The following is a 23,035-nucleotide window of genomic DNA, read 5'->3' as shown; positions in this document are numbered from 1 at the left end:
ACAGTCTAGAAGAAAACACGAACACCATCTAAATCTGCATTTTGTTTCCCCCAAACATAAACTGAGAAGGGCATGACTGGGTAGTGGAGAGATTTTGAGTTCATGGGGGAGGGGGGAATTCATGAAGACTGGGGGGCTTTCGCCTGAACTTTGGCCTGCCCCTTAAGGCACCCTGGTTCTCTAAAATGAGGAGGAGCCTAGAAGATACGAACAGGAGTCAGACGCTCATAAGGCCTCAATTCATTTCCAATGCTTATGGAGCAAGTCACACACTAGGAGCTCTCCTTGGTCCTGAAGCAGGCAACATCCCTTGCTCTCTTCCCCTGTGGACTTCTCTGTGATACCAGAACAGGACAAGCAGACAGAAGCCATTGTTCTGTTGATCAGGTCATTCCAGAACCTTCCATTGACCTAGATGTGGCCCTGTATCAATGGGGAGTGGGAAAATTTAATTGGGGTTGAGCTGGTGAGCAGAGAGTGCAATTCTGCTGGGTGGTGCTTCACAAGTGCCTTCCCTGTGGGGAACATGCTTGCCAAGTTGCAAGCACCCTTCAGTCAGAAGAACTGAGCCTTCCATACAACCCTGCCGGGTGCTCCTTGTGAAGCACCCTGCAGTTAGCAGGACTGAATCCTCTACTCACTAGCTGGTGAGTGTCGGATTCAATCCTACACAGTTTGACTGTGTGCATGTGTTCTCCTGCTGGTAACAGGAGTGCAAAATTAAAGCATTGCTCTTTGCAGAGGCTGCCTACCTCACCTTTTTCTCTGCTTGACATTCCACCCCCTGATTTTGCCTGCATCATTCTGGGAGGCCTGACACTCTTTGGTTTGGTATTTAGCTGCATCTGGTTCATAAGCCAAAGTCATGTCATTAATAATAATAATAATAATAATAATAATAATAATAATAATATACTGCCAATCACAAGGGCTAATGTTGCACATTTATATTCATTTCTCCGCTTCAAGAGGGTGCTGGGCCCTTGGCACACATGGTCCCATGGTGCTTAGTAGGCTAGGTGCCAAATTAAATACATGGGGTTCCCATTTTAAGGACCAGAACCACTGACGAAAGACCACACACATAATCATGCCAATCACAGTTTTTACAGTCATCATTTGGAGAGATCTGTGTGGAAGTAAATATAGTTTGAAGCAGAGCTCCAAGATGTACCAATCTTCTTTTGGACCCTCCTTTCTACCTAGTGTCCACCAGATGATGGATCTCTTTAGACAGCATTCAGACTGCCTGAATCTCATTCCATGATGACTGCAAATAAGTCAGCAGTGCTTTAAAATTCCAGGCTAGCGAGGAGCTTAATACTGCGTAATGGACCCAGACCTACCACTGGTAACGCCAGGGGTGTTTTCAGCTTGTTTCATTTCGTCCCTGTGATTTATTATATTTATTAGGAATCTGCAGATTTTATCCTCCAAGGGGCTGATAAAGCTTCCTGCAGTTGGCATAATGAAGACAATCCGTCGTGGAAGAAGGCTTGATTGTCTAATGACAGCTCCATACGTGTGGAAAAATGAAGTTGTCAATAGGAGTGCCACTCGCTTTTGTAATGCAGAAATGTTTGCTTCATTGTAATAACAAAAATACACCCCCCCACACACACCCCAGTTATTTCTCAACCCAAATGAGCCTCAACATGGTCCCGAGGAGTTGATTTTTCCTTACATGCATTGCATTGTTGCTTTGTCTTCCTTTTTTTGTAAATGAAACTAAGCAAAATCAAAACAATACCTGTTTTCCTCCCCCCCCCTTCCAAATCAGCAGAAAGGCAAGAAGAACACGTCAGCAGACCTCCTGCAGCAGCCGAGCGACACTCTCCTGCCCTGGCGCCATCAGCAGAATTCTCATGGGCTGAGGCGGCAGAAGCGAGACTGGGTCATCCCGCCGATCAACGTGCCAGAAAATTCGAGAGGACCCTTCCCACAGCAGCTGGTTAGGGTGAGTGGGACGGCTGAATAATGGATACCCATGATTGATTGTCGGTCCGATGGCACCCTGCACATTTCCCAAAGCTTGTTTGAGGTGTCGTTTTCGGAGAGGAAGCTCATTTCTCCAACGCCAAAGGCCAAACTCAGTGCGACTTTAGCAGTAGACCTGTGCCTTTAAGTGGGTTTTGTTTTTTAACACAGGGATGGGGAACTTATTTCCAGCTCAAGGGCCACATTCCATTCTGGGCGGCCTTCCAAGGGCCACATGGCAGTGCTGGGAAGGGCCAGAGGCAAAAGTTGGTGGAGCAATGAGTGTGTATTTTACCTTTGTACAGTGGGCTAGTTTTCTTCACATGGGCAAGTGAAATGCATAATCAAAGTTGAAGGACGCACGCCAGCCTGGAAGAGGGGAACTCAACAAAGATGCAAAGCAGCACCAGTGGTGGGTGCTTTTTTGACCTAGGAGTGTCCTGAGGGCCAGATAACGAGACATGGAGGGCCACATTTGTCCCCCTGGCCTGAGGTTCCCCTTCCATAACTTAACACAAATTGCTGCTTCAGGAGGGGTGATCCATATTGAGACATTAGCAAGAGGATGAGGGAGGGGTCTTTAGCTCTCCCCACACACACCTTGCTGTGATCCAGATCAGGGCCATAGCAAAGGGGCCAGCAGTTAAAGCCCCTTTACCCCCATGTCAGGGTCCTGATCCATCAGGCTGGCAATTTGTGTGACAGCATACAGACCTGCACTTACAAGGCACAGCGAGACGTTTAATGCAATATGTAGTTTTGTCGTGAGTCAGGAGATGGCTGGCTGTGTTTTGGAGATAGGCTGTTTGCAATTCCAAGTGGTGCGCCATATTTTTGTAGATGCTCAGAGCTGTAAGTACCGTTGTATTATTACCATTCTTTGCATTTGTATACAGCTTCTCCACACAGAGACACCCTAAGCAGAGCACGTCTCAAGATCAATGGTACAGGAACAGGAACACTTATCAAAGCACAGTTGCAGTGAATCTGTAATGCTCTGTTACCCCAGGGAAGCTGTAGCCAAGGCTAGTGGTTACATGGGGTGGGGGAGAGACACTCTGCACATGCTTAGAGGCATTATGGATTCTGTTATTACCTTACATGCTCCAGAACCAAATCCCATCATGGACTCCTCTTTTTCTTACTTGCTTACTATCCACCCACTTTTATTTTTGATGTTTAATTGTTTTTTATATGGTGACGACAGTGAACATGACATTTTACACAGTACAAGGGGACAGGCAGTGGCAGAGCCTATGCCTGTGCTGCCCAGGGTGGGCGCACTCCTGAGGGGTGTGGGGTGTGGAGGGTGCCCTCCCTGATGTTCAATAGCCACTTGGGTGCATGGAGCAGTGCACACACCCTGCAGCCAGGATTGGAGTGAGCTGCCCATGGGGGCAGAGCAAGCCTCCAATGCGGACATTCAGCACATCACCCGCCCTTGACTGCCAAATGTCACCCCCCTCAGCGAAGACACCCGGGGTGGTCTGCCCCCACCACATCCCCCTTCCTCCGCCCCTGGAGACAGGTCCCTCCATATAGGCACTTAGAGTTCAAAAGCCAGCATGGTGGAAAAAACAGAAGGAGGGAATGCATGGCTGAAGTAGAAAGCAATATAATAAATAATAATATTTTTATTATTTGTACCCCGCCCATCTGCATTTGTTTCAGTTCATTGTGCTTAGCCATGGTTATAGGCTGCACTGCAGCTCAAGGACTCGTTCCAGGTTAGGAGGAAATGCTCAAGAAGGATGCAAAGTGGTGCAGTGGTGAGGGGTGTTGCCTGGGAAGAGGAGTGTGTGGCTGGGGAGGGTGTATGTGGCCTGGGGAGCGCCATACTCAACCTCAGGCCTGAGGTTTCTCCCAAAGCTTTTGGCCTCCTCTGTTTCTTGCCTTTCATTGTCAGCTGCTCCTCTTTTGCTTAGCTCCTTCGGTTCCCAGAGAGGCATTTGCCAGCTGGCACTCATAGCATTACTCACCCTTGTTAATTGGCCCTGTTTGATGGCTCATCCCAACAAACTTCCCACTAGGTGCATAGTTGTCAAAACTCTGTAACTGGCCATTACCCCCTTCAGCAAGTTAGAAAGTTTGTGATCATTCCATGACATCAGCATCACTAATGGTGCGCTTGGAAATGACAGGCTACAAGCAGAGACTTTTAAGTTATAGTCCAGTTCACTTACAAGATGGCACAGGGAAGTTTGAATGACGCAGAGTACATATGGATATGTTTGCTGTCAGTAGCCAAAGCAAAACAGAAACCCACGCCGTGTATCTTGCATCTACCAGGCTTTCTATTTTGGAAGCAAAAAAACAACCTCCCAAAACAAATATTGTGTAAAACAAATGAAGGAAGAAGTAAAAGCCACCGGCAAACATTTTGTCAAGTTGTCCTCTGGAAGAAAATTGCAACGTAATTGCAAGAAATTTTAGAAAATAATTGGACAAAATGAGGGTGCATCATTTGCATGCCTTGTCAGGAAACAATACTTCCCGAGTCCTTTCCAAGATTAAAATGAATGCTGTCATTACCTGCTCCATACTGATTAGCCATTGCCTCGCTAAGCACATGACACTCGGAAGCGAAAAGTGGTTTGTTAAATCCCTCCAAGGTACGCGCAGTCTTGATAACATAAATTACATCTGAAAATGTATACTCTCCTTAACCCAATGCATTTCCTGGATGACACATGAAATATAACTGGGGTGTCTTGAGTGCTAGAGGCCCACTCATGCAGCCTTCTTTCTGCCTTCCCCCAGGCCCCCTGGAGAGCCACTGGGACAAAAGATCATATGGCGATGTGGTCATTCCAGGAAGCGCTCCCAGGCTGGAAGCCCATTTAAAAAGAGACACTGTGAATGTCCTCAAGGAATTCACTGGGAAGAAGGAAAGACCAGGTCACCTCATAAGATAAATAACACCTGACCCACCTCCCTTTTCTAGCCACCCATTTTGGAGGCATGTTTGCGTCACCCCCAACTCCAATCCTATTGAATGGTAAAAACAAACCAAAACAAAAGCTCAAAGGTTCCGCACAACATTAGCCAGTGCTGCTTAGAGCTCTACCACCATGGCTCTTCTGCTTTGGTCCACTGCCAGAGGAGGGTCCCCACCAAAGGACACTTTACCCAAGTTTCCTGCAATCGTGGAACCTGACCCTCTCACCCTTCCATCACACAAACCATCTGTAGGGAGGGAGGAAGACCATGCAATCATCAGTACCTGGCAGTGTCCTGGCAGCTCCCTTAAGCCACATGTAGAAGATGAAAAGGCTGGGCAAGTCAGGCTTCCCTTTCCTAGCAGGTACTGCAGCTGTCTAATGGTCAACAAAAGCTCCTAGGAAGCATCCCATGGCTGGAGACCTTGGACAGCTTCCCACTTTCTGGGTAGGATTGGTATCTGATCTTGCCAACCATTCCAGTTTGATGCAGTAATAGTCTCTGCTCACCCATGGATTTAAAAAAAACACAAAGAAGGGAAATAATTGAACAGGAGCTTATAATGCAATAGCAGTGCCTCCATTTTGGAATGGCTAACATTTGCATTTCCATCTTTGGGGAGTCAGGAACAAGAAGACACTAGGCCTCTTTGGGCATTAGGACCATGTGGAGACAAGTGTTCTAGCCTGCCTTACTTTGTCATCATTCCCATCTCATGGAGCACACCTGTGTTAAGCAAGGGGCTTCCTGGATGTGCAGAGGCTCTCTGGGAAATTTGGAGCCCTGGAAAGCCAGAGTTGTGAAATGCGCAGGGAACCTCCATGGATTCTCCTCCTTCACAAAAGCAGCCTCCATGAGTGGAGGGTGATGGGAATGATGATCGTGGAGGGGTGCAGCTCGTATTGATCTCCCCACTCCCCCCCCCGCCCCCATGTGTTGTCGTTTTAAGCACTGGATCCTATCTCCCCAAAAGGGCTATTATGGTGATAACTTGGGAGTGTGGATTGAAGAATACTCATAGCTGTCAACTTTCAGATTTGAAAATAAGGGATCATCAGCCTCAAAAATAAGGGATCAGCAGCCTCACCTGTCCCGGGGACAATCTATGGGATATCTAACAATCCAGGATAGCAGCAGGAAGCAGCGGGAAATGGCGCTGGAATAAGGGAATTTCCCGCAAAAAAAGGGAAGGTTGACAGCTATGAGAATACTGATGAAGCATCTTTAAAAATAAAAATAAAAATCAGTTTGAATAGTTAAATTATCAGTATCCAAACTTAAATTTTGAGAAGCTGACACATACTCAGAGTCTGATTGGAGTACAAGTTGAAATTGTCATGGTTAGTGTAGCGCAGAACTCGTAAACATTCTGCGGGGATTGATCATGCTCACGGTAAGCTATCCTGCATCAGAGAGTTAAGAAAGCAACTACAATTAAGAATTGCCAGCAGTCATTAAGCAATTAAGTTGAGTAATTAATTCTGTAAGGTATGGATTCCATGATTGGCTGACTCTGTCATGTGCGCAGAGGCATTGAAAAAAGTGGCAGCGGAGAATAATCCTTGGGTTGCAGTGGAGCATAATTCTTTAGTTAACCCCTTCTTCCCATAAAATAATTTCCAGTATGCTTTCCACTGTGTAACTAAAACTGTGGCCCTCACAGCTGCCAGGTCTTAAACATTCTATTTTCTACATGTATGAGGCATAAACAGACATAACTAAAGCTGAGAGAGGTAAGCCAAACGCTGTGTGGTCAACACCAGGCAGTTTGATTTTACTATAAGCAGCTCTGAACCAGGTTACCTAAGGGATCACCTTTGTCCAACTGCACCCCACAGATGGAGCACTGCTGAGAGCAGCACATTCCCAGGGCCAAGTTTACGTATAAGCTAAACAAGCTATAGCTTAGGGCCCCACTCTCTTGGAGGGCCCCCCAAAAAAATTAAAGAAAAAAAATCTGGATGTACATTTCCAAAATATAAGATAAAAAAACAAATAAAATAAAACCTACATACAGCAACAGTGTTTTGTGTTGTGTAGGCTCCTATGATGTAAGTAATGGGCCCCGCCTGCTAGCCTGCTCCCTAAATTATCACCGGTTTGCTCATTTCAATATATAGGGTGCCTATATTCTGCGTGTGCAAATGGCTTTAGATACCTATTAGGTCCATAAATTACCTTATATCATATATTCAACACAAAAAACAGTGACATTTTGTTGTGGACAAAGGACAGCTGGACATATAAAGGGCCCAATTACCTTCAGGGCCTCATCAAACTTAAATCCAGCCCTGCACATGCCCCGGAGGTGGTGTGCATAGGGGCTACTAGAAACCAGGCTTTTAGTGTTTCAGCTCCAGCCTTCTGGAATTGGTCATCAGCTGAAATTAGGCATCATGATGTTAGGTGTCTACTGAATATGTTTCTCTTTCCTTTGAGGTTTGGCCCAGCCATTTATGGAATATTAATTGCCCATGAATTTTAAATACAGTTTTGCTGTTTTTAGAGCTTCTGGTTTGGGGGAAAGTAGCTTGGGGCTGGTGCGAGGGCTTGGGCTGGTGTGCAGCATATATCCCACCTCCACATGAAAAGATGCTTTGCCACCGGGTAGGGCAGATGAAGGTGTTCTCCTCCCAGCGGTCATTCTTTCTCTGGTCACTGCTGTGGATACACAACCTGACTGCCTGTCTCTAGGCACTGGGGTCATTCGCAGGGGATTCCTACACAGCATTCATGTTATGTCTGCAGACATCTTTGTAATGGTCTGCCAACTGGTCTGGTGCCTGAAGCCAGCTCCCTGTAAAGAGATCCTTGAGGATCCTACATTAAAACAGCAAACAAAACAATCCCAAACAAAATATTGCAAAAGAAAGACAGTATAAATTCAAAGCAACATAATTAACAGGAAACTAAAACGTTATCTTAAAGGTTTCAAAATGAAGCTTTTCACTTGAAGTAAAATAGCATGAGCAAGAACTGTGAACTATCTGACATCAAGTGTAGTTTGACCCATAAAGTGCTACTCTCTTTAATGTAACATTTAGGGAAAAATTGTATGTCTTCAGAGACCACCATTCAGTGCTTTTTCAGATCCTCGTGATAATCATCACCCCAGGGTATTCTCTTGTCGGAAAGATCTAGGGGAACAGTTCTGATCTGGTTTTGAAGACTCCTGTTTGTCAGGCATCAGAAACCTTGAATTGATTGTGGCATTGCCTGGAAGTTAAACTATCTGTAGCCCAGGTGTCTCTCTCCAAAGCTTCAATGAGCTTTCCACATATGCAGTAATTTTATGTATCCATTTATTCTTTACATTTATTTATTCTCTTCATTTATACCATGTTGCTACGGCAACTTACCGCGAGAATTAAAATAAACAGATAGCTGCTTCCTACTGACCTGTCTTTTCTGACAGGAACAATCTCTCTGAACCTCCACGTGCAATGAAATCAGTGTATGCATGAGAGAGAGAGAGAGAGAGAGAGAGAGAGAGAGAGAGGGAGAGGAGGTTCAACTGTTATGACTAAGGATGGAGGAGAAAGCTGATTCATTTGCATTTAGAAGTGGACCTATCTGATTTCCACTTTGTGAAACAACCCAAGAACTGAACCACAACCATTCTTCAAACTTCGGACTTCTCCAGATTTTGCAGTGCAGTTCTCCAGTCAAGTGATATGTACAAAAATCCATATGCTGGGGTAAAATGTTCATTAAAATGTATATATTCATGGGGGGGAGGCTATAAAAATGCATTATTGAAGGAGAAATTGCTCTGCAAAAGTTGCAAGTCACACCAAAATGCTAAGGAATCTTTGCTAATGACTTAATTTCACTTTTTGCCAAGTTATGTGGAAATGTATAGAAGTGGACTTAATATTTTAAAAATGAGAACCTTGAGCAAACCAAAACTGAGAGAATCCGAGGTATCCCATTCATAAACAACAGCAAGGCACAAACACAGTGAGCATTTTACAGTGCGCTTGAATTTGCCTTCCCTGCAGCTGCCTGCATCCTGTTTCCCATTTTTTTATAGGTCAAACTAATTTGAAATTCATGGGCAAATCTTTTTTTGGCTCCCTCCCCCCATCATCCGGCTTTCTATTGTGAATACAGAAAGTTCCATTTTATGGGAAGTTGATTAGCTGCTTGTCAGTATTTGAGCGAGGCTCCGCCTGAATGAAGTTTCAATCCTTGCCAAGGTGAATAACGCTGGATGGTGCCCACATAAGCCCAAAGTACAGCCCTCTTTCCAGTTCTGCTGGGATGAGCAGTAATTCTCTGCTCATTAAAGCGTTTCGTTCTTTGGGAAAATATGGTAAACGAAACAAGACGTGCCACGTTATTCTTGCAAACGTATTCAGCCCTCCCTGTCAATTGCAATCCCTCTTCATTCCATGAATTTACTTTCTGAGCCTCAGCTGCATCTGATGTGAGGGTCTTGATGAACCAGTATGCCAAGGATGCAACAGAGGAGAGGCTACGGTTCATTTCAGACAGCAGCTTTGGGCAGGAAACTCCTTTTCTGACCTATGCACAGTCATTCCCACATGTACGTTGTTGTGGTTGTTGTGGATGTGGGTGGTGCTGTGGTCTAAACCACCGAGCCTCTTGGGCTTGCCGATTGAAAGGTCAGCAGTTCGAATCCCCACGATGGAGTGGGTTCCCCTTTGCTCTGTTCCAGCTCCTGCCAACCTAGCAGTTCGAAAGCACACCAGTGCAAGTAGATAAATAGGTACCGCACTGGTGGGAAGGTAAACGGCATTTCCGTGCGCTCTGGCTTCTGTCACGGTGTTCTGTTGTGCCAGAAGCGGTTTAGTCATGCTGGCCACATGACCTGGAAAGCTGTCTGCGGACCAATGCCAGCTCCCTTGGCCTGAAAAGCAAGATGAGTGTTGTAACCCCATTGTCACCTTCCAGGAGTCCTTTACCTTTACTTTACCTGTGGTTGTTGCATTTATATCCCACCTTTCCTCCAAGGAGGCATATAAGGTGGCATACATAGTTTCCCCCTCCCCATTTTATCTTCACAACAACCCTGTGATGTATGCCAAGCTGAGAGTGAATGAGCGGCCCAAGAGCATCCAGTGAGCTTCCTGGCTGACTGGGCATTCTCCTAGCTCCTAGTCCAACACTCTGGCCATATAGAGCCTTCTGTGCCTATAAATGTATGCAAAAGGCATTAACTTGGGGTGGAAATATGAAACATTCCGCCCTGCCAATCCACTCTAGAGATGATGAAGAAGAAGATTTATATGCTGCCCTTCATTACAAGATTTCAGGTGGTTCACAAAATAAAATACAGGATAAAAACAAGTAAGTAATTAAAAACAAAACAGCAAAACAATAACCCGCCCCTCCTTCCCAGAAACACATTTAAAAGGCTGTAGAATATTCATCAGACAAAGACCTGGTTGAAGAGGAATGTTTTCACCTGATACCTAAAAATATATAATGTGTTGTGAACCCAGATTTAAAACCGAGCTCTAGAAATGCAGTGAGCCTACGTAAGTGTGAACACAGCCCGGGAATCCAAGCGCAGTGTTCTACCAACAAGTCCTGTCAATGGAAGGATTTCTGTTTAAACAGAAGAACATAAGAAGAGCCTATTGGATTGTGCCAATGGTCCGTATAGTTCAGTATCCTGTCCTCACAGTGACAAACCAGATGCATGTGGGAAACAGGCGAGCAGGACCCTAGCATTAGAGCATTCTCCCCTCCTATGGTAACTGATAACCAGAGCAGCTTCTGTCCATCTGGAATGTCTCGCTTAAAATGGAACACTTGGGGAGGTATATAAAGGTAAAGGGACCCCTGACCATTAGGTCCAGTCGTGGCCGACTCTGGGGTTGCGGCGCTCATCTCGCTTTATTGGCCAAGGAACCAGAGCAGCACACGGAAACACCATTTACCTTCCCGCTGGAGCGGTACCTATTTATCTACTTGCACTTTGATGTGCTTTTGAACTGCTAGGTGAGCAGGAGCAGGGACTGAGCAACGGGAGCTCACCCCGTCGTGGGGATTCGAACCGCCGACCTTCTGATAGGCAAGTCCTAGGCTCTGTGGTTTAACCCACAGCGCCACCCGCATCCCTCAAGAAGGCATATAGTAGCCATCAATTGCCCTCTTCTCTGTGCACAGTGAGACTTCTTCCCTTTCCTCTGTTCCTTGCATAACCCCATGCCCTACCATAATCTGCTCCAAAGGGTTGAAGTAACCTTTCCAACAGGTGTTGGGAGCATCTGGGGGGAGAAGAAGGAGGAGAATGTTCCATTGCTCCGACAAAAATCCATGCTTCAATGGAATGTCCATGTTGGACTCCTCCCTAAGCACTTACTTTCTATGCTATTTTATTGCGTTTGACAATCTGCCCATTTGCATACCTGCTTCTCTTTGCCTCGAGCAGAACCATTTGGTTTAAGCAAGGGAAGTCAAAGGAAACTTGAGCCCACCTCTGCTTGGCTACGAACGTTCCAGCATCTCTTTGAACATCCTTGAAACAACTGCCTAGGAAAAAAAGAGAGGTGAAATTATCAATCACAAGCCCAGTGTTCTCAATGTATCTTGCTGTTTGGAACTTAACATTTCAGTATCCATTAACCTCTAACTGTATGAGGGGGAAAACAACAGATGGTATTTGCCTGCAGTCAAGCGATGTTTGTTGAGTGAAGGCCCGGCTTGTGTTCCTTTAAAAGGTAATAAAGGACCTTTCTTTTTACTAAGGAAACGCTGGACAAAGGCACAACAAAAGCAGACCACCTATAATTTTCTGTCGCCAGTCAAAATGAACAGGAAAGTCCTTCTCTCCCTCAGGCTCAGTTCTAGGCTGCATGCATGCCATTCATTTGAAGCGCATTTAAAGTGCAGGGCTTCTCCCAAGAAACCTGGAAATGGTATAGTTTCACCTTTGCAGAACTGCAATTCCACCATTGTAGCACCATTGACAAACTGAAGTTCCCAGGTTTCTTTGCATCTGCAGGTGCTGCGGTGAATGGTCTAGATCAGTGTCTTGTTTCTGTAATGGACTGGAGGAGAGCCAATTAATGGAAGCTTAATGCAGATAAGAAGGGACACAGGTGGCGCTGTGGGTTAAACCACTGAGCCTCTTAGGCTTGCCGATCAGAAGGTTGGCAGTTCGAATCCCCGCGACGGGGTGAGCTCCTGTTGTTCGGTCCCTGCTCCTGCCAACCTAGCAGTTCAAAAGCACGTCAAAGTGCAAGTAGATAAATAGGTACCGCTCTGGCGGGAAGGTAAACAGCGTTTCCATGTGCTGCTCTGGTTCGCCAGAAGCGGCTTAGTCATGCTGGCCACATGACCCGGAAGCTGTACGCCGGCTCCCTTGGCCAATAAAGTGAGATGAGCGCCGCAACCCCAGAGTCGGCCACGACTGGACCAAATGGTCAGAGGTCCCTTTACCCCTTTACCTTTAATGCAGATAAGACAGTTAGTGGATCTTTTTAGACTGGATGGATTAGATGTGGCCTGCTCTGGATGGAGTTACACTTCCTCTGAAGAAGTAGATACATAGCTTACTGTCCCAGTTAAACCCCTATCCAGACAGGAAGAGCCTAATTTCTACACTTTAGTAGCTTCTAGGCTGGATTACTGCAATGCATTATATGGGTGGCTGCTTTCGAAAGTGGTTCAAAAGCAGCCACGCAGGTGGTGCAGAATTCAGCAGCCAGATCGTTGACCAGGGCATGGCAGTTCAAACACAGAACACCAATTCTGGCATGACTACCCTGGCTACCAGTTAGTTTCTGGGCTCAAATCAAATTGCTCATTTTGACCTATAAAGACTGTTGCGGCTTATCACCCCGATATCTCAAAGACCGCCTCTCCCCACGTGAACTGACCCAGACCCTGCAATTGTCATCTGAGACCCTTCTTCATGTGCCACCTCCACAATAGGTCCAGAAGGCAGCAACATGAGAACGGGCCTTTTCAGTGGTGGCACCCTACTTGTGGAATGTTCTCCCCATGCTTAGTACCATCTTTATCTATTTCAAGGTGCCAGGTAAAAACATGTCTCTTTACCTGGGATTTTGGTCCTTGATTTGAAAGGTTTCAGGTAGTTGTGGCCTCTTTTAGTAGGGCAGGATCTGTATTTTATCTACATAGACGTATTTCACAGTTTTTATTGGTTTTGTTCACTACAACTGGCTTTAATATTTATACTGTTTTGGCAAGCCACTTTGGGTCATGACGGAGGGGAAAGAGACATTATCTTTATCACTCCACCACCAAAAAGTTCCTTTTCCCAGTGGCCACCAGTTGCTTGTCATTGGATGTAGCATCCAGAGAGGGGCCTCCAAAGATGTTCTCCCCCTGCAGTTCTTGTACTAAATAAATAAATGGAAATAATCATCTCCAAGAAACGTCCAACGCTTGAGTGGCTTCTCAGCTGAATGTTACACGCAGGTGCAGATTCCAAGAATACCATTAGCATCATTCAAGATACTGCTTTAGTCATACTCTTTCATTACACTTGGTGCCCTGTGGCTTCCTCCTTGTTCCTTACCATGAGCAAAATAAAATAATAATTGTTGTTGTTTAATCGTTTAGCCGTGTCTGACTCTTCGTGACCCCATGGACCAGAGCACGCCAGGCACTCTTGTCTTCCACTGCCTCCCGCAGTTTGGTCAGACTCATGTTTGTAGCTTTGAGAACACTGTCCAACCATCTCGTCCTCTGTCGTCCCCTTCTTCTTGTGCCCTCCATCTTTCCCAACATCAGGGTCTTTTCCAGGGAGTCTTCTCTTCTCATGAAGTGGCCAAAGTATTGGAGCCTCAGCTTCATGATCTGTCCTTCCAGTGAGCACTCAGGGCTGATTTTAGATCTAGATGCTGTCTAGGTTTGTCATTGCTAATAATAATAATAATAATAATAATAATAATAATAATAATAATTTAGATTTTTATACTGTCCTTCATTATATAAGATCTCAGGGCAGTACACAGAATAAAATGCAGGATAAAAACAAAGCAAATAAGTAAAACAAAACAGCAGAACATTAATGCCCCCTCCCACAAACACATTTAAAAGCCAAAGGCCATTTAATCAGCCAAAGGCCTGGTTGAAGAGGAACTTTTTCGCCTGGTGCCTACAAATATACAATAAAGGCACCAGGCGAAACCACAAGTCTACCAATATCAATGTCTAATGCTAAGAGAATTCTTAGGGTATTCAAATCTATGCACTCAGAGGAGAGGGAGGTTGTTGTTGTTCTTAAAAAGCACACCAACATCATATGTAACATAGCATCATCTGTAATACACTGTTAAGCCACAGAGGAAAAACAATGCAAAGTCTTGGCTACGTCCTAAGCTTCATCAGCTGCTGATAACTTGTCACAGAAGAGGCTATCAAAGTGTGCATCTTGAAAATCCCCCGGCTAAAGCAGAGCTTAACTCTTGTCGTTGAGCCAAAGCATGAATCAAACAAGGCATTCTCCGTGTGGAAATCTTGGCTTTCCCAACAAATAGCATGAGATTTCTCAATAACGTTTCAGAGAAAATCCTCTGTTCTTCAAAGAGTAATGTTGCATGCATCATGTTTCAGGTCAGTCAGGCTGAAGGCACAGAAAGTTTTTGGCATGTGGATTTTTCTGAAGGTGCATTTGGGGAGAGAGGAGAAATTAAGTTTGGTTTGGATCTTAATGCAAACCTACCAAAATGACAGTTCGCAAACCAATTCGCAAACTGAAATCCTTGAACGTTTGCTCCCCCCAACCAAAGGAGGCTCACAATAAAACATATATTAGAGCTATGTGTGCACAGAAAGTCATAGATTAGCGGAAACCAGTGTTTAAAAAATGCATTGCATGAGGGTAAATAGCTTAGAAATGAACATGTTGGGGGAAATTGTATGTGCATCTATTAGAAGAAATATGCATGGAAATGCATACAATTTTTCTGCAGACGTCTCTAAAAAACTGCAAAATATAAATAAATTGCAAAGTGATTCAGAGATGGAGTGAACTGAGGCAAGACTGGGAAAAAGTAGAAACTGAAATTGACAAATATGTCCATCCTTGTTGAATGTAGGCCTTTTAAGACTATTTTTTAAAACTTATTTTTTAGACACCTCTGTGTACCTTGCATGCAGCAAATGTGCGCTGTTGCTATGGCTGCCAGTAAAAGCTTTTCCTAAGCTAATGGCCAATTAAGAAAAATTGTCCAGAATACCTGTTTTATCACGTGCATGTCAGTGCTGTGCTTTCTCCCAAGCTAATGGACAATTAAGAGAAATAACTGCTTGACAATATAGATTTATTAATGCGGAGTCAAAATTAGTGATGTGGAAAAGCAAACTCCCACTCACAAAACACACACACATCCCAGCTTGTATTAAAAAAACATTTGTGCTTTTCATGTGTTGCCTTAAAATGCTTGGAAAAAATCTAAAGGGCTGTTTTTCTCCTGAGCATTTGAAAAGGAGGGTGGGGAGGGGAAAACCTCCAAGGTTTTTTACCACCTTCCCTCTCCCTTGGTAAAAAAGATAAAACTCCTCAAAGATGACTATGGGGTTGCGGCGCTCATCTTGCCTTCAGGCCGAGGGAGCCAGCGTTTGCCCCCAATGGTCTCATCATATAGCCAAGACTAATTGGCTTCATCGCCCAGCTCCAAGTTTTGGTGGGTCCCGGACAAACTGCTCTCAGTGGTTCCCCCATGGGACAATTGGTTGTGGCTTCCAATAACAAAGGAAGTTAAAATGGAACAAAGTGCTTTGAAACCCAAGGTTTGGTCCATCATTTTGCATGGTGTACAGGACTGCAGGAGTGTGTGGTTGCTTAAGATTGCAGAGTGGTCGTTGTATATATATAAAAATGTGTAAAGTCTCTAGAAACTGATAATATTTTTAGCAGTACCTAATGCACGTTGCGGTATACGACTTGATGATGCAACCTGGACCCAACACCACGGTGATTAAGATTATGCTTGTTTTGTCAGTCACAGGTAATTGAAGCTTCAATCTCAGCTTCTACAGCAAAGAATTGCACCAAGAATTCTTTCTTTCTTTCTTATCAGCACAAAATGTACAAAACTCCTGCATAAATTAATGGGGAAGAGAGGGAGAAAAAGAAATGACTCATCTAGCTGTAATGTGCTTGCGATAAGTCCCATTTCCTGGGAACAACTAGGGACAAAAAGCTAGGCTGGAACAGGTGTGAATTTAGGCCTCTGGGTATGATCCCTAGCACTGGGGCAGGATTCGTTTTGCTGAAAGCATCTTAAGAAAACAAGCACAGAACATCAGTTGTCATGGGGTAGATTTACAGTGGTACCTTGTATTGGTTCTCAACGCCTTGGTACTCAAACAGCTTGGAACCCAAACACTGCAAACCCAGAAGTGTTCTGGTTTGCAAACTTTTTTTCAGAAGCCGAACGTCTCCATTTTGAGTGTTACACTGAGGTCTGTCTGTTTTTGCTATTTATTTTGAGTTTTAGTTTTTGCGGCTCTTTTTTTGTGACTGTGTGGAACCCAGTTCAGCTACTGATAGATGAATGGTGTGACTGCAGTACATTGTTTATTGCTTTCATTTTATGGATCAATGGTCTCGTTAGAGAGTAAAATTCATGTTAAATTGCTGTTTTAGGGGTTAAAAACCTCCAAGGAAGGAGAGTCCATCACCTCTTGTGGGAGTCTGTTCCACAGCTGAACTGCTCCACCAGTTATCCATTACTGCTGCAAATTTTGATTACTCTGTGTGTGTTTTTCTTTCTCATTTTATCCCAGCTTAATTTATACTGCTGAATTTAATCTAATCCTGCTAACATTTCAACCTGTTTGCAACGATTCTTCAAATATTCTAAAAACATTTTCCGATCTTCCTAAAATGCTTTTTTTCTTCTCAAGCTCTTATTCTAGTGGTTAAGGTTGCCAATCTGGCGTATATCTCCCTTGATGGTACTGTTCCCTCCCTCCATTTCTGAGCGTATACCACTCAAGCTGCCGTAGTTGTGCAAAGAAACAAATTATTTTGATCCCTGGGGACATCTGACTCGATTATTCCTAAGAGAAGGGCTAAAATAATTTCTAACAATCCTCCATTTAATGATGTGGCCATCTTGAAACACATCAGAATTTGGACTCTTTCATTTTTTATTATTATTGTAAAGCACACCCACACATGAAATTCATTGTCACAAGATACGATAACGTCCACCGACTTAGATGGTTTGAACAGAGCGAATAAATGTGTGGCATGCACGAACACAAGAAACTGCCTTATTCTGTCATGCAACTGGTCCATCTAGTTCAGTATTGTCTACAGCAGGGATGTCCAACAGATAGATCGTGATCTACTGGTAGATCGCGGGGGGGGTGTCTGTGGTAGATCGCGGCCCCCTTACTCAAAAAACCCCACAAGAAATCAACAACTTTGGCTCTCTTAAAAAGCTCAACAACTTTGGTAGATTAAAGGCAAAGGGACCCCTGACCATTAGGTCCAGTCGTGGCCGACTCTGGGGTTGCGGCGCTCATCTCGCTTTATTGGCCGAGGGAACCGGCTTACAGCTTCCGGGTCATGTGGCTAGCATGACTAAGCCGCTTCTGGCAAACCAGAGCAGTGCATGGAAACGCCGTTTACCTTCCTGCCGGAGCGGTACCTATTTATCTACTTGCACTTTGACGTGCTTTTGAACTGCTAGGTTGGCAGGAGCAGGGACCGTGCAACGGGAGCTAACCCCGTCGCGGGGATTCAAACCGCCAACCTTCTGATTGGCAAGCCCTAGGCTCTGTGGTTTAACCCACAGCGCTACCCGCGTATTGCCAGTTTATTTATAGTGTGGGGTAGATCTCAGTCTCTTGAAAGTTGGACATGCCTGGTCTACAGTAGCTGGCAGAAGCTCTCTGGAGCTTCAGACAGACAGTGGGATTTATCCCCAACGTTGCACCAGGACAAGCGCTTTGCAAGAAGAAGAAGAAGAAGAAGAAGAAGAAGAAGAAGAAGAAGAAGAAGAGTTTAGATTTGATATCCCGCTTTATCACTACCCTAAGGAGTCTCAAAACGGCTAACAATCTCCTTTCCCTTCTGCCCCCACAACAAACACTCTGTGAGGTTGAGAGACTTCAGAGCAGTGTGACTAGCCCAAGGTCACCTAGCAGCTGCATGTGGAGGAGCGGGGAATCGAACCTGGTTCACCAGATTACGAGTCGACTGCTTTTAACCACTACACCACACTTCCCCATCTTCTCCACAACCTCTCTGTAGGAGTGCATGAAGGGAGGAGAGGGGGAAGCCTCATTGTGCAAGTGCTCTAAACTGCCTCGGCCCAATATACTGAAAGGAGTGTCTCCACCCCCATCGTTCAGCCCGGACACTGAGGTCCAGCGCCGAGGGCCTTCTGGCGGTTCCCCCTCACTGCGAGAAGTGAGGTTGCAGGGAACCAGGCAGAGGGCCTTCCTGGTGGTGGTACCTGCCCTGTGGAACGCCCTCCCACCAGATGTCAAGGAAATAAATAACTAGCTGACTTTTAGAAGACATCTGAAGGCAGCCCTGTTTAGGGAAACTTGTAATATTTGATGAATTATTGTATTTTAATTTTCTGTTTGGAGCCGCCCAGAGTGGCTGTGGAGGCCCGGCCAGATGGGCGGGGTATAAATAATATATTCTTCTTCTTCTTCTTCTTCTTCTTCTTCTTATTATTATTACTCTTGCACAGGACTTCTGGTGACGAGACCAACTAGTTGGATCCAGTTAGTTGAGTCTTTTCCAGTCCTGCCTGGCGATGTCAGAGATTAAATCTGGGGCTTCCTGCACATCCAGCAATTGCTGGATATATTGCTTTTCCACAAATATGTCAGTGTCACGATTGCTGATATTTGAACCCCTTGCGGACATGGATTCTTCCATTTTTTTTCCACCCATGAGCAAATTACCGCCCTGAAATCTGCTAAGAGCTCTTTCAAATAAAAGACGATCAGCAACAGAACTCCACTGCTGCTGTTTACCGGACATTAGACATACGTACTTTGCACTGTGGAATGAATAATGTATCCACCGTTTGAATTCCTCTTAACAATAGCATTCAGGACTATATTATAATTATACCTATTGTACTTCCTTGTATTCAGACCTATGGGATTTTGCGCTGTCCTTGCTGCAGCCAGTGGGACTGAAAAGAAAAACGTCGTTTAATGATTTCAGCTGTCTCAGACTCTATCATTTAATCAATCATCTGAAAGAAATTTTAGCCCCTTTTGTATTTAGAATTCTCTTGTCTGAGCAAGGGAGGGGGGGGAAATGTTCCTCTTTTCCTGAATTGCTTTAATAGCTGTATTTATGCAGTTGAAAGTTCCCCAAGAACCGCAAGTGGAACCAAATTGCCGAGAATGCCTCGATAATTTATCGGAGAATATTCAATTAGAATTTATTAATATTTTAGATTTCCATCATTAATTTAATCTTCAGAGATTTAATTTAGCCCTTCAATTGCTGCAGCGCTGTGCGTGGGCAGAGTGTGAGCTCTTAAAACACCTGCCACAAACGGGTGTCTCTCTCTGCTTCCTTTTCCGTGGCACAAAATGCTTCTTTGCTAGCACTGAATTCGCGGCAGAAGGAGACTGAATCCTGCTTTGCTGCGTCTCTCTTACTGTGACAAGGTTCTGGGAAGAAGCAATATGGAGAGAATAATAATAATAATAATAATAATAATAATAATAATAATAAATTTAATTTATACCCCGCCCTCCCCGGCCAGAGCCGGGCTCAGGGCAGCAAACACCAATAAAACCACAGTAAAAACATAATGGGGGGGGGACCAATTTAAAATACAGGTTAAAATGCAGCCTCATTTAAAAAGTAGCTGATAAATCAAGACCATAAGGGGAGGGAAACATAAGGGTCAGACTGAGTCCAAACCAAAGGCCAGGCGGAACAGCTCTGTCTTGCAGGCCCTGCAGAAAGATGTCAAGTCCCGCAGGGCCCTGGTCTCTTGTGACAGAGCGTTCCACCAAGTTGGGGCCAGTACTGAAAAGGCCCTGTCCCTAGTTGAGACCAATCTAATCACCTCGAGCAAACAATAAGAAGAGCCTGGGGGGCTTGCATGCAGGGGGGAGGGCATCCCCAGCTTCAATCCTGGCATCTCCAGCTGGTGCTTGGAAAGAGCTGCTGCCAAGTCAATGTAGACACATACTGAGTTAGATGAACCATGGGTCCAACTTGGTCTAAAAGGGAGGACTACATCTCAGGGGAGAGGTGGATTTAAGGGGGGGGGGGAATATTTCACCTGCACTGGGTGCCAAGCCGAGAGAGCACTACAGGGGGTGCCGCAACAATAACAAACAACAGAAGCCGAGAGGCGGGGGTGGCACTGAACTGAGCAGACAAGTAGGGTAGTTTTTTAATTTAAAAAAAAGCAAAATATGGGCATCATCATCATCATCATACCTCTTTCCATATGAACCTGCCCGGACCCTGAGATCATCTTCTGAGGCCGTCCTTCATGTGCCGCCTCCTTGAGAGGTCCAGAGGGTGGCAACACGAGAACAGGGCCTTCTCTGCAGTGGCTCCCTGCCTGTCAAATGCTCTCCCCAGGGAAGTTTGCCTGGCGCCTTCATTATACACCTTTAGGCACCAGGCAAAAACGTTCCTTTTTAACCAGGCCTTTGGTTGATCTGATTTACATCCTATGCCCTTTTAAAATGTGTGTGTGTTTTTGTGGGGGGTGGGTTATTGGGTTGTTGTTTTAATTTTTATTATGTATTTTGTGGTTTTATATCTTGATTTTACTCTGTGAACTGCCCTGAGACCCCCGGGTATAGGGCGGTATATAAATTATAATAATAATAATAATAATAATAATAGTACCACCTTACATTTTTAAGGAAAAAATCTCAAAGCTATCTACAACCTACATAAAAACATCAAACGAATCAATCCAGAATGAAACATTACTGAGGAAAGTCAAATATAAAGTATGCATTCAAAGCAACAATCATTAGCAGGAAACTAAAATTATCTTAAAAGATTCCAAAAGTAAAATATTACAAAGGAGGTCATCAACATAATGCACATTTAATGGAGCAAAGTTAACAAAACAAAAAAACCTTTCATCTTAAACATTTCAAAAGAAAACATTACTAAAGGAAGTCAAATACAAAATGCACATTTAAAACATCACAATCAGCAAGAAAATACGCATTATAAACATAGAACATATCAGCTGCTGTTGCAGCCATTGGTATTCATGCTGGGTGGTGGCTATAAAAGCTCAGGCTCGATGACCTGGGTCTGCACTAAGAGATAGGTAAAAAAGGTAAAGGATCCCTGGACGGTTAAGTCCAGTCAAAGGCGACTATGGGGTTGCGATGCTCATCTCGCTTTCAGGCCAAGGGAACTGGCAATCATCCACAGACAGCTTTCTGGGTCATGTGACCAGCATTACTAAACCGTTTCTGATGTAACAAAACACCATGACGGGAACCAGAGCGCATGGAAACGCCGTTTACCTTCCCGCCACAGTGGTACCTATTTATCTACTCATGCCGGTATGCTTTTGAACTGCTAGGTTGGCAGGAGCTGGGACAGAGCAACGGGAGCTCATCCTGTCATGGGGATTCAAACTGCTGACCTTCCGATTGACGAGCCCAAGAAGCTCAGGGGTATAGACCACAGTGCCACCCGTGTCCTTAAGAGATAGCTCAGGTGGTCTCTGGCCTCTGGCCTTAGCAGCCCCAGAGTGAGTTGTTGTTTAGTCATTTAGTCGTGTCCGACTCTTTGTGACCCCATGGACCAGAGCACGCCAGGCACTCCTGTCTTCCACTGCCTCCCACAGTTTGGTCAAACTCATGCTGGTAGCTTCGAGAACACTGTCCAACCATCTCGTCCTCTGCCGTCCCCTTCTCCTTGTGCCCTCAATCTTTCCCAACATCAGGGTCTTTTCCAGGGAGTCTTCTCTTCTCATGAGGTGGCCAAAGTATTGGAGCCTCAGCTTCAGGATCTGTCCTTCCAGTGAGCACTCAGGGCTGATTTCCTTCAGAATTGATAGTTTTGATCTTCTTGCAGTCCATGGGACTCTCAAGAGTCTCCTCTAGCACCATAATTCAAAAGCATCAATTCTTCGACGATCAGCCTTCTTTATGGTCCAGCTCTCACTTCCATACATCACTACTGGGAAAACCATAGAGTTTGTAACTGGAGTCAGTCAGGTCCCTTGGCCCTCCCAAGCCAGGTGGGAGAAGACCACGAGGCAGGGAGCAGGTCTTCTGGTTTTTGCAGTCAAGACACTGTGAGCAAGTAGTGGCTGGAGTCCACGTAATAATTTGAAGGAATCAGCCCATTTTCTTTGCTTTCAACTGCACTGGACTTCAAGCTGTTATAGCAGCTAAGATTTCCAGAGCCAAAGGTATCACACCATGTCAATCCTTGTGGAGATGCTTCTCCTCTCATCCAACGGTGCCGTTTCGTCTGTGTTTCAAGAATGAGCCGCAGGAGTGTTGTTGGCTAACGCTTCCTTCGAACTGGGGATACAATCCTTCTCTCGGCATTTCGATTTTTGATGAGAACTCCCGAGGGACAGCTGATCATGTCTTTGATGGCATTTGGTATTTGTGTCTAATTTGCTCCAGTTGACAGACACTTGTTAGGAACCTCTGTTAAACAAAATCTGTATAATTAGACAATTGCTGATGACAATCTGGGTAACTAAACAATTTGGGTGACTGTCTCAAGGCGGTCTTTACAGGCATTCTGTTGTTTGCTCAGAAATGGGTGTTTATCCCAGTGGAGCTGTCAAGGAGGTTTCAGGCACCTAAAATTGGAGGGGTGGGTATGTGTTTGTGTGAGAGAATGCTTATGCATCGACTACCCGTTTTTCAGAAACCTTTGCGACACAAATAAGTACCTTTTAATATTCCTCTGACAAAGCAGGGAGGGTATCTTCCCCCTCCAAATCCTTCACTTTATGAACTTCTTCTTATTATTCTGCTAGTTCATAGTGGGTTTTAGCTGATAGGTGCACCTTTATGGTTGTTTACTAAACTTTTTTTTTTTTTTTTTTTTTTTTTTTTTGGCCAGAAGTAAAAATCATAGCCCAATATTGAATACCTAAGATGAAGAAGCCAACCGCTGCAGGGGCATGAAAATGCCTGTTGCGGGGGAAAGCAACATATTTCC

The 23,035-nt window shown here is 44.8% G+C and overlaps 1 protein-coding gene across 8 annotated transcripts in view; it reads left to right on the top strand.

Moving 5' to 3' along the window:
- CDH4 (cadherin 4) overlaps positions 1-23,035 on the top strand; it is a 792,566-nt gene that overhangs the window by 494,944 nt on the left and 274,587 nt on the right. For 5 of the 8 annotated variants that reach the window (XM_081011100.1, XM_081011098.1, XM_081011095.1 and 2 more), the window contains one exon: positions 1,781-1,957. In XM_081011100.1, coding sequence (XP_080867226.1) covers positions 1,781-1,957 — 177 coding nt within the window. The remainder of the gene's footprint in view (positions 1-1,780; positions 1,958-23,035) is intronic. The other 3 variants (XM_081011101.1, XM_081011099.1, XM_081011096.1) reach the window with 1 other exon arrangement.

The sequence above is a fragment of the Podarcis pityusensis genome (genome assembly GCF_964106645.2).
Source record: "Podarcis pityusensis genome assembly, chromosome: 6".
Classification (NCBI taxonomy): domain Eukaryota; kingdom Metazoa; phylum Chordata; class Lepidosauria; order Squamata; family Lacertidae; genus Podarcis; species Podarcis pityusensis.
This window is presented reverse-complemented; position numbering and strand designations above follow the sequence as displayed.